The following is a 17,707-nucleotide window of genomic DNA, read 5'->3' as shown; positions in this document are numbered from 1 at the left end:
GAAATAGAAGGGAGAGGAAAGAGAGAGACCAAATGAGGAAAAAAGAGGAAGATGCAATAACAGGAGGAGGAGAAACTGCTGAAGAAGAGAAATATGAGAGAAAGAGGAAGAAGAGGAGGAGGAGGAAAAAAGGGAGAGAACCAAATGGAGGGAGGGAGGGAAGGGCGATAGCAGTGAACAGCAGACTTGCTGAGCACTGCGAGCGCAATGGGTGGCTGTTCGTCGACAATTGGGACCTCTTCTTTGGCAACGACGCCCTCTACGCCCGTGACGGGATACACTTGACGTTCAAGGGTGTTGAGGCTCTCTCAGACTCCCTTGAGCGAGCACTTGGTACCCTGAGGGATTTTTTAGTATAGGCGAGGGGGGGAGGAGTAATGGGAGCAATGGGAGGAGTAATGGGAGGGGACATCTAGCTCATAATATAACCAGGCAGCTTAGAAGTAATTCTAGAGGAGTAACAGAGGACGGGCTAAGAATCTTCTATACTAACAGCAGGAGCCTCAGAAACAAGATAGACTTACTAAGGGGTGAAGCTTGTTCAGAAAATTTTGACATAATAGCGATCACTGAGACATGGATAGACACTGCTAATATAAATTTTAGATCAGAATTTGAAATAACGGGTTATCAGATGTTTCACAAAGACAGAAGGGGCAGAAAGGGAGGTGGAGTTGCGCTATATGTTAAAGACTCACTTAAATGTTTAGTTAACAACTCAGTCAAAACTAACATGGATTCAGAATCAGTTTGGGTGGACGTTTACAAAGGGAAAGAAAAACTAACTCTAGGAGTTCTGTACAGGCCACCCAACCTTAACAGGCAGGACACGAGTATATTACTACAGGAGATTGGCAGGGCGAGTATGAGTAGAAATGTCTGCGTAATAGGGGACTTTAATTATAGGAATATAGACTGGGAAGATCTAGTGGGTGACCTGGAAGCCGAGGACTTTCTTGAAGTTATACAAGATAATTTCCTTAAGCAGGTAGTTACTGAGCCTACCAGAGGAGATAACATATTAGACTTAGTCCTAACCAATAATGGGAACTTGCTACGTGAGTTGGAGGTGGGCGGAGAGTTAGGAAATAGTGATCACAGAACAGTTCGTTTTAGTTTAGACTGGGCGGTAACCCGCGAACCAAACCCAGTGTTAGTGCCAGATTTTAGAAGAGCAAACTACGAGGGGCTTCGAAGACATCTTGAAGGGGTAAACTGGGATAATTTAGGGATTCATGAGGCCAGAACTGCGGATTGGAGAGCCAGGAGAACCAGGTAGAAATGTCTTACAATAATTTAGTTACAGTAATAGTAGAGGGGCAAGAACAGCATATACCACAGCGAACACTTAGAAAAGAAAACAATGATCCTAAGTGGATGACTCGTGGACTAAAACACGAGATTGGGTTAAAGAAGGGAATTTATCAGAAAATAAAGAATGGTGAAACACTTCTCAGGGGCCTTTACGTCGATCTATCTAGATTAGTGAAGAAATTGACCAGGATAGCAAAAAGGAACTATGAGATCAAAGTAGCAAATGAGGCGAAAAGTAATCCTAAGGGCTTCTTTCAGATGTATAGAACAAAAACACGGGAGAAAATTGGACCGCTGAAAACAAACACAGGGGAGCTAGTAGAAAATTACGAAAATATGAGCACATTGTTGAACGACTACTTCCTTTCAGTATTCACACAGGAGGATCGAACGACTATACCGGAAAGAGTTCAGGTGTACGAGGGCGGGGATGGCGATAAATTGAGGGATATAATCATTACCAGGCAAGTAGTTCAGGATGAGATAGATAAGCTTAAGAAGAACAAGTCGCCAGGTCCTGACAGGATATTTCCGAGGGTATTAAAGGAGTTAGGTGATATAATCAGTGACCCACTAACCGACATCTTTAAGATGTCGGTAAATACTAACTATGTGCCGAGCCTATGGAAAGTAGCTAATGTGACGCCGATTTTAAAAAGGGGACAGGTCAGTTGCTTCAAACTATCGCTTAATTAGCTTAACATCGGTTATAGGGAAGATGCTGGAGTCCATAATAGCCAGGAACATTCAGGAGCATTTAGAGAAACATAAGCAATTCACGACTCGCAGCATGGGTTCACAAAAGGTAGGTCATGCCTCACCAATCTCTTGTCCTTCTACAATAAAGTATTTGAGGCGGTTGACAGAGATGAAAATTATGATGTAATCTATCTTGATTTTAGTAAAGCGTTTGACAAAGTTCCTCACCAACGACTGTTGCTTAAATTACAGGCTCACGGAGTAGAGGGTAAAGTTTTGAACTGGGTCAAGGCGTGGCTTAGCAATAGGAAGCAAAGAGTGCAAATCAATGGTAAAAGATCTGACTGGGGATGTGTTACGAGTGGGGTCCCACAAGGTTCAGTATTAGGTCCACTTTTGTTTATTATTTATATCAATGACTTAGACACAGGAATTAGTAGTGATGTTAGTAAATTTGCAGATGATACCAAGATCGGTAGAAGTAATTGAGTCGGATCAGGACGCTAGTATTCTCCAAGGTGAACTCAACAGATTATATGACTGGGCGGATAAATGGCAGATGGAGTTCAATGTAGGGAAGTGCAGTATTCTGAGTGTAGGTAGGAACAACCCCTCACATAACTATTGCTTAAATGACACTCTCATAAGTAGGTCTGGGTGCGAGAGGGATTTAGGGGTCTTAGTGAGCTCTGATCTCCGTCCAAGGGCACAATGCATTCAAGCTAGAAATCGAGCTAATAGGGTACTGGGATTTATTTCAAGGAGCGTAAGCAACAGAAGCCCAAGTCTTCCTCAAACTATATTTAGCATTAGTTAGACCTCATCTTGACTATGCGGTTCAGTTCTGGTCACCCTACTATAGAATGGATATCAAAATGTTAGAATCGGTGCAGAGGAGGATGACTAAGATGATTCAGGGGTTGAGAAACTTGCCATACGAGGAAAGACTCAAACAGTTAAACTTGCATTCTCTAGAAAGGCGAAGGGTGCGTGGAGACATGATCGAGGTTTATAAATGGATGAAGGGCTTTAATAAGGGAGACATTCATAAGGTTTTGTTGGTAAGAGAACCGGGTAGGACACGAAGTAACATGTTGAAACTGGATACATTCAGATTCAACAGGGACATAGGCAAAAATTGGTTTACTAACAGGGTGGTGGATGAGTGGAATAGGCTTAGCAATCATGTGGTGAGTGCCAATACAATTGTCACATTCAAAAATAGACTAGATAAATTCATGGACAGCGATATTAGGTGGGGTTAGATACACGGGAGCTTAGGGTCAAAGGAGCTGCCTCGTACAGGCCTACCGGCCTCTTGTAGACTCCTGCGTTCTTATGTTCTTATGTTCTTAAGAGAAAATGTAATGAGCAGAGGAAGAGAAAGAAAGGAGGAGGAAGGAAGGAAGGAGGTAAGGAAGAGGAAGAAGGTAAGTGGAGGAAAAGGGAGAAGAAATTATAAGTAGAAGGGGGAGAGAGAGAGAGAGAATGTATAATATTACATAGAAAAAACACACACACACACACACAGGGGACTTAAATTTCCCTGCCTACCTAGATATTGACAATGTAATATACTTGTACTGAGTGACTCCACAACACCATGGTCTGCCAGGCCTGCTGAGACCCACTGCTGTATGTATGTATGTGTGTATATATATATATATATATATATATATATATATATATATATATATATATATATATATATATATATATATATATATATATATCTATATATATATATGTCTGAGTATTTTTTGGGCAGATGTGTGACTTATTCTCATTGTTGTTCCATAATTATCTTGATGTCATTACTTTCTGTGTCTAGACCAAGTAAACAGACCAAGACAGGATTAATTTTAAGTAGACAGACTAACAAAAAGTGTCTCATCTTTTAATTAACAGTTTCCTGTACGAGGTGAGGGTTGTTGAGGCAGACAGACAGGCTAACATAAGTGTCTCAGGGTGTGGACTCACCCTCAGGTTTGGCAGCAAGTCTGGCTACATCTTCTGTGCCTCTGAGCCGTCCAAGAAGAGACTCGCTGTGCTGCAGGGAGCTCTCATGTGAACACTGGAGGAAGGAAATGAAAACATCACTAGGTAGTATGACAATGAAAAGGAAGGAACACTGGGAAGGAAGGAAGGTATGAGGGTGGACGAAGGAACACTGGGAAGGAAGGAAGGAAGGAAGAGAAGGGAGAGAAATGATGAAGGAAATAAAAAGATTGAGAGAGAGAGAGAGAGAGAGAGAGAGAGAGAGAGAGAGAGAGAGAGAGAGAGAGAGAGAGAGAGAGAGAGAGAGAGAGAGAGAGAGAGAGAGAGATACAACTAGATAGCTATACATTAAGGTCTAACATTTGGTACATCTAGCCCGCCTGAAAGGAAGGATGAACATAACATAACCTTATACTCACCTACATATGACAAAATTAATTCCTACTCAAATGTTCTGGGGGAAAATTCAAAAGTGGGCTACAATTAAATGACTGTCCAGGGAGGGGGATTCCAACCTGGCTGGCAGATTCATAGGTAGGCATGCTAACCATTACACCACGGAGCCAGAAGAATTAGCCTCACTATACCAGGACAAATAGTTCTAAGTGTGTGTGTGCCCTGGTAAGATTCATATGTGCAGCCCTGGTCCTTCTCTGCCTCTGTGGTGGATAGTGGTGTTTCCCATGTGGTATTGGTGTGCTGGGTATCCCTTCACTGGTAGCCTGGTAACATACACTCCCAGGTCTTTCTCTGCCTCTGTGGTGGATAGTGGAGTGTTTCCCATGTGGTATTGGTGTGCTGGATATCCCTTCACTGGTAGCCTGGTAACATACACTCCCAGGTCTTTCTCTGCCTCTGTGGTGGATAGTGGAGTGTTTCCCATGTGGTATTGGTGTGCTGGATATCCCTTCACTGGTAGCCTGGTAACATACACTCCCAGGTCTTTCTCTGCCTCTGTGGTGGATAGTGGTGTTTAGCATGTGGTATTGGTGTGCTGGATATCCCTTCACTGGTAGCCTGGTAACATACACTCCCAGGTCTTTCTCTGCCTCTGTGGTGGATAGTGGAGTGTTTCCCATGTGGTATTGGTGTGCTGGATATCCCTTCACTGGTAGCCTGGTAACATACACTCCCAGGTCTTTCTCTGCCTCTGTGGTGGATAGTGGAGTGTTTCCCATGTGGTATTGGTGTGCTGGATATCCCTTCACTGGTAGCCTGGTAACATACACTCCCAGGTCTTTCTCTGCCTCTGTGGTGGATAGTGGAGTGTTTCCCATGTGGTATTGGTGTGCTGGATATCCCTTCACTGGTAGCCTGGTAACATACACTCCCAGGTCTTTCTCTGCCTCTGTGGTGGATAGTGGAGTGTTTTCCCATGTGGTATTGGTGTGCTGGATATCCCTTCACTGGTAGCCTGGTAACATACACTCCCAGGTCTTTCTCTGACTCTGTGGTGGATAGTGGAGTGTTTCCCATGTGGTATTGGTGTGCTGGATATCCCTTCACTGGTAGCCTGGTAACATACACTCCCAGGTCTTTCTCTGCCTCTGTGGTGGATAGTGGAGTGTTTCCTATATGGTATTGGTGTGCTGGATATCCCTTCACTGGTAGCCTGGTAACATACACTCCCAGGTCTTTCTCTGCCTCTGTGGTGGATAGTGGAGTGTTTCCCATGTGGTATTGGTGTGCTGGATATACCTTCACTGGTAGCCTGGTAACATACACTCCCAGGTCTTTCTCTGCCTCTGTGATGGATAGTGGAGTGTTTTCCCATGTGGTATTGGTGTGCTGGATATCCCCTCCCAAGGTGCAGGACTTTAAATTTTTCTTCATTGAATTGTAGCAGCCACTTTTTGCTCCATTTCAGTAGCTTGGTGATGTCTAACTGTAGGAAATCCGCATTCAAGGGGTTAATTAACCTAGTAGCACATTTAGCACGTGGTACAGGCCCCGCGGGAACGTAAAAAATTAGTAACTAAAGTTTTTGCCCTTAGGCACAGAAGGCTGAGACAAAATAATTACTCATTTTCCTAATTTTTTGTAATATTATTATATATGATATTACTATATATAACCCGGTAGCTGCGGGATCATGTTTCTTAATGGTCCCTCTAAGCGAGAAAAATGAAAAAAAATCACCCCTTACACAAACCATTCCATAATATATATCAAAGCATTTGTGATCAGATTATGTATCATCTATCTTGGGGGGTTTATGTCACGGCACAAATTTGGCCCGTCGCTGCTTCCGGGATAAGAAAATATAGGAAACTTCACTAGGGCATAGTATAATAAGCCTGGCATTGTAGTACACCATATACGGCATATAGTCCAGGGCTTCCCAACTCAACTGGCGGCCCGCGGTCCAGATCCGGACTTGTGGGTGTTGCAGCTGGACCCAAGGCTCCAGCAGACATAAACATGTGTAAATTGAATAGCATGAAGGTCCTGGCGATGGATTCTCTTAACCCCTTGACTACGGATTTCCTACAAGAAGACCTCACCAAGCTACAGGAGTGGAGCAAAAAGTGGCTGCTACAATTCAATGAAGAAAAATGCAGTCCTGCACCTTGGGAGGGGATATCCAGCACACCAATACCACCATATGGGAAACACTCCACTATCCACCACAGAGGCAGAGAAAGACCTGGGAGTGTATGTTACCAGGCTACCAGTGAAGGGATATCCAGCACACCAATACCATATGGGAAACACTCCACTATCCACCACAGAGGCAGAGAAAGACCTGGGAGTGTATGTTCACCAATACCATATAGGAAACACTCCACTATCCACCACAGAGCCAGAGAAAGACCTGGGAGTGTATGTTACCAGGCTACCAGTGAAGGGATATCCAGCACACCAATACCATATAGGAAACACTCCACTATCCACCACAGAGGCAGAGAAAGACCTGGGAGTATAAGTTCACCAGGCTACCAGTGAAAGCCAAATCCGTGCCAATTGCAGCGGACGGGTTAAAATGTGTATTTCCTTGACTGTCTGTAGGGTAAGTTAGGGGTGTGTTATACATAATATACTTAACCTATTAATGCAGATAAAAGTTTAGTAGTATAGATTATATTAAATATCAATAACAGAAAAAAGCTTTAATGGCGGTCGAGGCACAAGTGCACAGCTGAATCTAAGTGTGAGTTTTGGCCTCTCATCAATAGTATCTGTACTCATGAGTAAGCCAGTAGTACGTTGGCAGGGTGTTGAGTATAATAATATATCGTGATGACAAAGGGGTATAAAATAGTTTTTTTATTTTCAGAAGCGACCGCACTGCTGGTGTGTATTCAATAGGTGTACGTTAAGTTGCCGGCACATTCACAGACCAACATTCGAGGGGTTATCATAACATTGAGTAAAGATAAATCTGCAGCGAATGTTGGCCTGTCAATATACTGCAAACTTGACGTACCTTATATATTTTGGGAAATATTGGATCAGTGCTGTTGCGGTCCGATCCGGCTGTACTGTTGCTGGATCTCAACAAGACCTTTACGAGATGACATTGTATCGTCTGAGAGTTGCTCATTCTTTTGGGTTTTGTTCTCCTAATGTCGAGATCGCGTTGAAGATTTATTTAACTCTAATGGTTACCAACTGCAGTGGTGAACGCTCCTTTCCAAAATTAACTAGACTCAAGAAGTAAGAGTCAGTATGGTTCAAACAAGATTGAACCACCTCTCTCTAATGAGTACTGAGCAGCACGAGTCACTGAGGGAAATTAGCACGTCAAGGATACAACTGAGGAGTTTTCTGTTGCCAAGTCTCGTAAGTGCTTCACGTGAGCCACGTTGGTCTGCACTCAGTTCAGCAAATGGTTCCAAGATTCTCCGAGGCAGCACTAATAGTCTACTGGATAAGCTACTGCCTGCTATGTTCTTATTCAAAAAGGAGTAAAAAGTGTACAAAATAAAGCCATCTTTTATCAGGTGAGTCCTCCCTTCCCCTTTTCAAAAATACGGCTTTATATGAATTTTATCTCATTCCTCTACCTCATTATGTGGCCATTAACTGTGAGGCAAAGGGTATCTCATATTGTCCACCACTTGCATTACAGAGGTGACAGCACAGGACACAGGGAAGGCTTAACCCCTACAACACGAGGACGTGTATACTGTGTCCTTGCGTGCCCCGTACCACATCCCAGGATGCGCATACTGCGTCCTGGCTCGCTTTAACCAATATACAAGTTATTTTATCTCTATATTTTTGCTTACATCTCAAAATTATCAATTAATTTATGTTTCTTTATATGCCCCATTTAATTCTGCATGTTTTCTTATATAATACATGATGATTCTGTTGAGTTTATGGCTGAAAACTTGTTATATTTAATAGCGACATTTGAAATTTGGCGCGCGGCGATCCCGGATACGGCGCGGCGTGCTGTTTTGGCCCGGCCGTAGTGAGTTTCTTTATGTGCACCATTTAATGGACTGCATTGGCTATACAGGCATATGGCCACTCAACTCCAAGCTGTACTTTCCATAGATTTCAAGTTATAGAATAGTGTGTGTCTGAAGCTGTCTCCGAGATACATACACGGCCATGGTGCCGCCATCGCTCCAAGCCGATGACATTGCACACGCTTCGCTCCTGCCCGATTTCAGTTTTTCTCCAGGTCAAATAGTAGTGTCAGGAAATCGTGTCGAGGTAATAAGTGAGTGGTCGTAGGCTCAGAGCGGTGACTCTGCCAAGGCCTTGTATCCTGGAGGCAGCCTCAGATCCACTCTAGTACATAACTTGAATTCTATGGAAAGTACTGCTTTGACAGTTCACCAAGTGGCCACGTGTGGCACTGCCTGTATAGCCAATACGATCCATTCTGCATGTTTTCATATATAATACATGATGATTATGTTGAGCGTATGGCTGAAAACTTGTTATATTCAATAGCAACATTTGAAATTTGGCGCGCGTGGCGATCCCGGATATGGCACGGGGCGCTGTTTTGGCCCGGCCGTAGTGAAGGGGTTAAGAGTGAAGATACAGGCCAACTCTTGCATTAATAAGCTGGACAGCACAAGACAGCTGATAGGTCCAGGCACCCAACAGGAACAAATAACACCATGACTCTTGCATTAATAAGTTGGACAGCACAAGACAGCTGGTAAGTCCAGGCACTCAACAGGAACAAAAAACACCACAACTCCTGCATTAGTTTTTTAATCAGACTCTCTAAAAAGATGGTAGTGAAAACACCAGTTAACTCTCACATTATTAAGTTGGACAGCACAAGACAGCTGATAGATAGGTCCAGGCACCCAACAGGAACAAAAAACACCACAACTCCTGCATTAGTTTTTTAATCAGACTCTCTAAAAAGATGGTAGTGAAAACACCAGTTAACTCTCACATTATTAAGTTGGACAGCACAGGACATAGGGAAAGCATGAGAGAGTGAAGGTATACCGGATAACTCTTGCAACATTAAGTGGGACAGACTCACCGAGGAGGGTTGGGTCAGCTGGGCGTCCTTCACAGGGGTGGTGAGGGCGCAGGCAGCAGAAGTAGCTCACAGTAGGAGTTTGAGTACACTCTCTGCCACGACCTTCACTGTAGCCAATCTGAGGGTGTTAGTACATCAGTCGGGAACTTGAAATGGCTGAGAGTAAAGCTACAAGATGCCAAGTCAATCATCCACTCCATCAGGAAGTTATTTACTTAGGGTCGCATTATTAGACATTTAGCCGCCCAAGAACACATATTTGACAAGGCTTTCGCAGGAGTTGTGGGCATTTCCAGGGGTGGTTTTATGACCCTGGTGGTAGTTTAACCCTTCTTCTGTACCATGAGCCTGAAAAACACTCATTAGAACCTGACTGATATCCCCCTTTGACCTTTAGAAGTAGCTGATGTGAGCAGGGAAAGTGTCTTGTAATACCAGCCTTAATCTCACAGTCATTCATTCATCAGTCAGTCAATCTTACACACACACACACACACACACACATGCAGAGGCAGTGTGGTCTCCCCATAAGAAGAAACACATAAAGAAACTGGAAAGAATACAAAAGATGGCAACAAAAATGGTTCCAGGGATTGACATACGAGGAGAGACTAAAGGAAATGGACTTACCAACACTAGAACAAAGAAGAGAAACAGGAGACCTAATACAAATCTACAAATTATTGAGCAAAATGGAAGAAGTAGACAATGAGGAGTTACCACTAAAAGAAGAAATTACCACCAGGAACACAAGAGGACACAGTCAAAAATTGAGGAAGGGAAGATGCTTGAGAGACATAAAGAAATATAGCTTCCCGCAAAGAAGTACAGAGGTTTGGAACAGACTAAGTGAGGATGTAGTATCAGAAAGGAGTGTGCAAAGCTTCAAGGAAAAGTTGGATAAATGTAGATACAGAGACGGGACCACACGAACGTCAAGCCCAGGCCCTATAAAACTACAACTAGGTAAATACAACAACTAGCTAAACACACACACACACACACACACACACACACACACACCTGATGTGATAATCTGTTGATGCAGTGGGTTAAAGGAGAAACAAGGCTAAGAGGAGATGACCAACCATCAAGACTTGACCTAATTTTCACAAAAAATGTTGAGTTAGATGAAGGAGTCAGTCACGAGTGCCCCTTAGGAAAGAATGGCATCAACTATGACAGATGAAAACTATGGAAGGATTTGAATACCAAGATGAGGCATATAAGGAAAAAAGGAAAAACTATACAAAGGAAGATTATGTTGGACTCAAGACAGAGAATTGCAACAAAATGGTCCCAGAACTCTCGAATATGACGTATGAAGACATTGAGGGAGATGGACTTGACGACACTGGAACAAAGAAGAGAGAGAGGAGATTTGATTGCACTGTACAAGTTGGTAAATAAGTTTGATGAGGAAAGGGTTGGAAAGTTTTGTTTAGTGGGTGCAACATCTGTGGTCACATGCCGGAGAGACACAGAAGGGGAAGGAATTCTAGGAGAAGGGAACAGTTGGAAAGTTTTGCTTAGTGGGCACAACATCTGTGGCCATATGCTGGAGAGAGACAGAAGGGGAAGGAATTATAGGAGAAGGGGACAGTTGGAAAGTTTTGCTTAGTGGGCGCAACATCTGTGGCCATATGCTGGAAAGAGACAGAAGGGGAAGGAATTATAGGAGAAGGGAACAGTTGGAAAGTTTTGCTTAGTGGGCGCAACATCTGTGGTCACATGCCGGAGAGACACAGAAGGGGAAGGAATTCTAGGAGAAGGGAACAGTTGGAAAGTTTTGCTTAGTGGGCGCAACATCTGTGGTCATATGCTGGAGAGAGACAGAAGGGGAAGGAATTATAGGAGAAGGGAACAGACCCCAGGAGACGGGACACAACCCCCCATTAATGCCTGGTACACTGCTGGGTGGACAGGGGCGTAGGGTATCGGAAAAGCCGCCCAAATTTTTCCACTCTGCCGGGGAATCGAACTCAGGCTCTCTGGGTTCTAATAAGTGTTTCTTGAGGTTCATGGTACAGAAGAAGGGTCACACTACCACCAGGGTCATAAAACTCTCTCGGCTGTGAGCTGAGCATGCTAACCACTGCACCACGAAGCCCCTTCACACCTTACCGATCTCGGCGCCCATGTTGCATATCGTGGCCATGCCGGTGCAGGAGATGGAGTCCACGCCAGGCCCCAAATATTCAACAATTGCCCCGGTGCCGCCTTTAACTGTCAGAATTCCAGCGACCTTCAATATGATGTCTTTGGGTGATGTCCAACTGCTCAGCTCCCGGTGAGCTTAACACCAATGACCTAGAGAGAAGGCATATTAACCTCTTGTAATTTCTGGCTTTCTCCTGGCTGCAAAAATAATGACAATGAATTTAACCCTTTGACTGTGGATTTCCTATAAGAAGACATCACCAAGCTACAGGAATGGAACAAAAAGTGGCTGCTACAATTCAATGAAGTTTTAAGTCCTGCACCTTGGGAGGGGATATCCAGCACACCAATACCACATGGGAAACACTCCACTATCCACCACAGAGGCAGAGAAAGACCTGGGAGTGTATGTTACCAGGCTACCAGTGAAGGGATATCCAGCACACCAATACCACATGGGAAACACTCCACTATCCAACACAGAGGCTTGATTTTTCTCTTCCTCTTCCTCATCTCTTTTTTTCTCCTCCCCTTCCCCCTTTTTTTCTCTGCTTCTCTTCCTCTTTCCCTATATTCTCCTCCCTGTTCCCCACCTTAAGAATGGTCGTCCTGGGAGCCATGATGTTCGCCTGGTACTCCGGCAGCGTAAAGACTGGTGGGTTTTTGTTCATGTCGCACACCACCGTGAAGCTGGCCTGGATCTCTTCGTCCATCACGGACACCTTGAGGCTGTGCACGGGCAGGGACTCGCGATTCAGGGGTGTCTCAGTGTATAGACTGCCTGGAAAGGGGTGAAGTCTATATGGTATAAATACACAAAGAATGACCTCACATTGTTATATAGAAAGTTTCATTATTAAGGAAGCAAATATGAGTTTTCTGGGTCAAGTGTATGGTAATTATTCAGGGTTTTGTTAGGTTAGGTTAAGTTTAGGGTGTCTTTCAATATGAATTAACAAAGAATGGCCTCTCTTTGTTATATAGAAAGTCTCATTACTAAGGAAGCAAATGTGAGTTTTCTGAGTCAAGATGTATGGTAATTATTAAGGGCTTTGTTAGGTTAGGTTAAGTTTAGGGTGTCTTTCAATATGAATCAACAAAGAATGGCCTCTCTTTGTTATATAGAAAGTCTCATTAGTTAGGAAGCAAATATGAGTTTTCCGAGTCAAGATGTATGGTAACTGTTCAGGGTTTTGTTAGGTTAGGTTAAGTTTAGGGTGTCTTTCAATATGAATCAACAAAGAATGACCTCACATTGTAATATAGAAAGTCTCATTAGTAAGGAAGCAAATATGAGTTTTCTGAGTCAAGATGTATGGTAACTGTTGAGGGTTTTGTTAGGTTATGTTGAGTTTAGGGTGTCTTTCAATATGAATCAACAAAGAATGACCTCACATTGTAATATAGAAAGTCTCATTAGTAAGGAAGCAAATATGAGTTTTCTGAGTCAAGATGTATGGTAACTGTTGAGGGTTTTGTTAGGTTATGTTGAGTTTAGGGTGTCTTTCAATATGAATCAACAAAGAATGGCCTCTCTTTGTTATATAGAAAGTCTCATTAGTAAGGAAGCAAATATGAGTTTTCTGAGTCAAGATGTATGGTAACTGTTGAGGGTTTTGTTAGGTTAGGTTAAGTTTAGGGTGTCTTTCAATATGAATCAACAAAGAATGGCCTCTCTTTGTTATATAGAAAGTCTCATTAGTAAGGAAGCAAATATGAGTTTTCCGAGTCAAGATGTATGGTAACTGTTGAGGGTTTTGTTAGGTTAGGTTAAGTTTAGGGTGTCTTTCAATATGAATCAACAAAGAATGGCCTCTCTTTGTTATATAGAAAGTCTCATTAGTAAGGAAGCAAATATGAGTTTTCCGAGTCAAGATGTATGGTAACTGTTCAGGGTTTTGTTAGGTTAGGTTAAGTTTAGGGTGTCTTTCAATCAAGGCCTCACAACAGCATGCTCTAGTGATGTGTTTTCTTGAGGTATGAGATGCAGGTCAAGAGATAAGTTACTGTAATATGATCTCAGGGAAAACTTCAATGATATGTGGGAGGGAAAAAAGGCAGGTTTCCAGCTCTTTTTTTTCTCCTTCTTAGTTCTTTATTCTGCTGCCTTTCCTGCTCCTCCTCCTCCTACTACTACTACTACTACTTCCACTATAACTATGAACAATAACATTAATGCGTAAAACCTCCATACGAATCTCTTTCAAGAGTAGAAGTAGATTCAGTCTTTCTCTACCTTCCTTGTTCATGGTGACGGCTGCTTCTGAGGTCTGGTGCAGGACGGTGTATCTCAGCTTGCCCAGGTCCCAGGCATCAAGGTCCGTGGCCACAAGGTTGGTGACCACCTGGCCGGGAGACCAGTTTTCCTCCACGTAAGCTTCGCAGAGTGTGTGATTGAACCTGCAACAGTAAAAATACATAATAAATAAAAAATGAATAAGTAAATATTGTAGATATACAAATAAACACAATAGCTTGGTCACACCCAGAAGAGTGCAACAGATGGAAGACTGCGTACGAGAACAAAAGGTAATCCTTGTGACGGTAAATGAGAGCGTCGAAGGGAAAATAAAAAAATAAGAAAAAGTGATGTGGATGAAGGAAAATAAAAAGGTAACTAGAACGAGGTGGATGACAATGACAGTAAATGAGAGAACAAGGAAATGGATGAATGGGAGAGCAAAGCGGATGAAGAAAAAAAAAGTACAGTAGAGCCCCACTTAGCGCAAGATCAATTAGCAGAAGCCAACATCTACCAAGGAAAAAATTAATTAGCGTGAAAGCCTCACTTAGCGCAAGATCAATTAGCACAAGCCACCATCTACCGAGAAAAAAATTAATTAGTGTGAAAGCCTCAGTTAGCGCGAGATCAATTAGCACAAGCCACCATCTACCAAGGAAAAAATTAATTAGCGCGAAAGCCTCAGTTAGCGCGAGCAGCCACCACGACTGAGTTTTGAAAATTGCGCCAAGCTGCCATGATGCGCGGCACAAGCTGCGAGAGCCCTTACTTTACGCCATGTTGATACAGGGCAAGTGCTTTGTTTACGTTGTGGATGTGGATACGGGCAACTGACCTTGGCTGTGTGTGATGCACACCAGGAAAATTTGGACTTGCCGGTTGTCCAAGCTGCCGCCAAAGCGGTGGGAAGAAAAGGGCTCAGTGTGACACCAAGTTACGGTGAACCGACAACTCGCTCCTGGATGGGTGCACGGGCGTTGCCAGTAGCCACAACGGTTAGAAGAAAACAGCCAGTGTGACACACTGCCTTAAGGCAGCGAGGCCGCTGGCCGGGTGAGCGCCGGCGATGACGTCACCGGACTCCCAGCGAATCACAAGTGTGTTTTCAGAGCCCAGCCAATCGTAGGGTTGTTTTTTTAATGTGAGTGATTATTTTGAGTAATTATCAAACCCAAAAGTCAGACCCACGTCTGCACCAAATATTTTTTTTCATATTGGTTACTTTATTCAGTTAGCGCGGCCGCTTCATCCACCTAATTCTCGCGCTGAATGGGGCTCTACTGTAACTAGGACGAGGTGGATGACAATGATGGTAAAGGAAAGGTCAAGGATGAATGGGAGAGTGATGCGGATGAAGAAAAAAAAAAGAGAGAACCACCACAGCATTATTACACCACGCGGCAGAAAAAAAATAATAATGAACAAAAAAAAGAATGAGTAAATAAATACATCCGTAAATAAGAGCAAGAACACGGAGCGGTGAGGAGCCGGATTTTTTTTTCTATGCACTCTTTTTGTTGCCCTTGAGCCGTCTCCTTTGATGTAAAAAAAAAAAATAATAAAAAAAAAGAAAAAAAAAAAGGCTTCCCTCGGCGGGTGGTGATTGGAGGCCACACAGCTCTTGGCCTCCCGTTCTTTACACCTTTGTTGGAAGCAGTGTGTTGCTGTCGTCTTTGTTTTTGCCCTTGTAATAAAAAAGAGTCTATCAGTCTGGTCTGGCAACCTCATACTTATATTACTAATGGTCAAAGAGCAAAGGTCACCTGTGGGTTCTTGAGGGACAGGTTCTCCCAGCAGGGACGGTTGGTCTGGGCAGGTGTAGGAGGAGGCGAGCATGGCATGTATCACAGCCGAGTCTCAGGTCGTGCACTTGACAACCTGCCGGGACCCCACTCGGCCAGCCTGACCTCGGGACCACACCACTCTGCAGCCACTCATGGACAGCTCCTCCTCCGCCAGCCCATCCTTGCTGTGCCGGATGTCCCACCATTCCTGGAGAAAGGTTATGGCTGTCAGGCAACTCACCAGGCACTGGGTTTGACTCCCTTCTTCGATTTTTCTCCTTTATATCCATGTCTGCTCATTAAGGGTTTGGGTCTGTAGCATTTTTCTATCCTCCCTTGACCTGCTTTCATGGATCTCAGTGATGATAATAATAATAATAATAATAATAATAATAATAATAATAATAATAATAAGTTTAATGACACCATAATCACCTCCCCAGTTCCTTGCAGACACAGGGCAAGGAGTCACAAATGAGCTCAGTTATTAAAACAAATTATGAACAGTAATGAACATATGAAAAATAACTCATGACAGAAAGGGTAGCAAATGACAATTACTGTATCACTGACAATGAAAACTATTTCTGAGCACACCCAACTCTGGAATTACCTGTGGTTTCAGGTTAAAAAGGGTGTGATTCTATAGTTTGCTCACCATGACATTTATTCTTCCCTACAAGCCTCTTCTGTCCTACTGTCAACTGCCTAGCTGTTCTCCTGTAGGGGTGTTCTTGGCATGCTGAGCTGGGCCGGACACTGACGGGGTTAAGCGACAGTCATTGTCACTCAGGATTTGCTACATGCACTTATGCCTGCTGTAAAGTGAGGATTCTGCAGACTTCTCCATCCTCTACCAATACTCTTTCACATGCCGACATACCTTGGAGCTGTTGATGGACACTGTGTTGAGCTGCCTGAGGAGTTCACCTGTCCTAATTAGCCCTACGTATGGGAGTGGACGTCTCAGAGGATTAAGTTAGGTTTCATTTGGTTGAATATAAAGGAGGGGGAGGGCTCGCTCGGAGGCGTCGTTAGTAGTTAGGGGTCTTAAGGTCGGGCACCGTGCGTTACATTAGGGCACAAGTGTCGGGTACAGTTGGCCTCGATGAATGCCTGGCCGGGCCGGGGGTGGTGCTGGGCCGCAGTCTTGGCCGCTCTGAACGCCCGTGTCTCGGCACCAGAGGCCTCCTGCGTCATCACCGCCGCCAGAGTCACGGCAGACAGCAGCAAGCATCTTCCCGGCGCCAGGCGTGAGGGAGCCGCCGCCGCCTCCTCTTCCTCCTCCGAGCCTCGGCGGTGTTTGTGTCTTGCCAACGGGACGCTAATCCTGATGCTGCTTTATTTTTTATTTTTTGATATTTCGTTGGGTCGCTCTGTTTCATCGTTGCTTCTTTGATCGTTGCTGAGTGGTGTGAGGATGAAACTTTTATTCCCATTATTTCTTTGTTGTTGATTTGCATCGTCACTTTGTGGGGGTGTTAGGTCCTCTCCAATCACTGGCAGAAGATGAGCCGAGATCTCCTCACGGAAACTGCATTCAGATTCTGCCATAGAATCTAGGATAGTTGTCATAGAGGGAAGAAAGTTGTGTCACTGTCCTGAACTCTTTTCACGTAAAGTTGAATCTTACACTTGAATATTGCCACTTTGTCACGAACTGTGTGCAGCATTGCAAGGTTTCCTTGGAGTGAAATATTCAGGGAATTCACTTCAGAGAAGAAATCAGCCAAGTAGGCAACTTTTGTTACGAAACAGTCATCTTGCATCATTTCGTGAAGAAGATTTTCTTTCGAGGTTCGACCTTCTTGCAGCAACATCGTTATTTCCTCTCGAAGTTGCAGCACGCGATTCAGAACTTTGCCACGTGAGAGCCAACGTACCTCCGTGTGAAACAGGAGAACAAAGAAGACAGAGCCCATTTCTTCACAAAGCACTTTAGAAATCCTTGAAGTTGTTGCGCTCCCTCGGATATGGTTCACAATCTTCACAACGTCTGTGAGCACTTCAAGTCCTGCTCCTATTCTCTCACCTCATCTTTATCAT

General features: G+C 43.8%; 1 protein-coding gene and 1 long non-coding RNA gene across 2 annotated transcripts; both read right to left on the bottom strand.

The window, feature by feature from the left end:
- Positions 1–9,318: 9,318 nt before the first annotated feature.
- On the bottom strand, positions 9,319–11,758 carry LOC126992103 (uncharacterized). The gene is made up of 2 exons (XR_007746203.1): positions 11,600–11,758; positions 9,319–9,593 (listed from the first exon to the last, which is right to left on the bottom strand). It is a non-coding gene; the product is annotated as an uncharacterized LOC126992103 (long non-coding RNA).
- On the bottom strand, positions 11,756–17,020 carry LOC126992105 (protocadherin Fat 4-like). The gene is made up of 5 exons (XM_050850776.1): positions 16,545–17,020; positions 15,641–15,869; positions 13,872–14,035; positions 12,229–12,416; positions 11,756–11,785 (listed from the first exon to the last, which is right to left on the bottom strand). Exons 2-5 carry the CDS (start codon positions 15,865–15,867, stop codon positions 11,756–11,758), a joined length of 609 nt encoding a protein of 202 aa, XP_050706733.1. The 5' UTR covers positions 15,868–15,869; positions 16,545–17,020.
- Positions 17,021–17,707: the final 687 nt, after the last annotated feature.

Source organism: Eriocheir sinensis, unplaced genomic scaffold (assembly GCF_024679095.1).
Source record: "Eriocheir sinensis breed Jianghai 21 unplaced genomic scaffold, ASM2467909v1 Scaffold4, whole genome shotgun sequence".
In the NCBI taxonomy this organism is placed as follows: Eukaryota; Metazoa; Arthropoda; class Malacostraca; order Decapoda; family Varunidae; genus Eriocheir; species Eriocheir sinensis.
Note: the sequence above shows the minus strand (reverse complement) of the source record. Positions and strands in the feature narration are given on the sequence as shown.

Coding starts and splice junctions, on each gene's coding strand:
- LOC126992105 (XM_050850776.1), bottom strand. CDS start 15,867: ATGGTGGGACATCCGGCACAGCAAGGATGGGCTGGCGGAGGAGGAGCT. Junction 14,036..15,640: donor TGTCCCTCAAGAACCCACAG/GTGACCTTTGCT, acceptor TTACTGTTGCAG/GTTCAATCACACACTCTGCG. Junction 11,786..12,228: donor CCAGGACGACCATTCTTAAG/GTGGGGAACAGG, acceptor CCTTCTCTCTAG/GTCATTGGTGTTAAGCTCAC.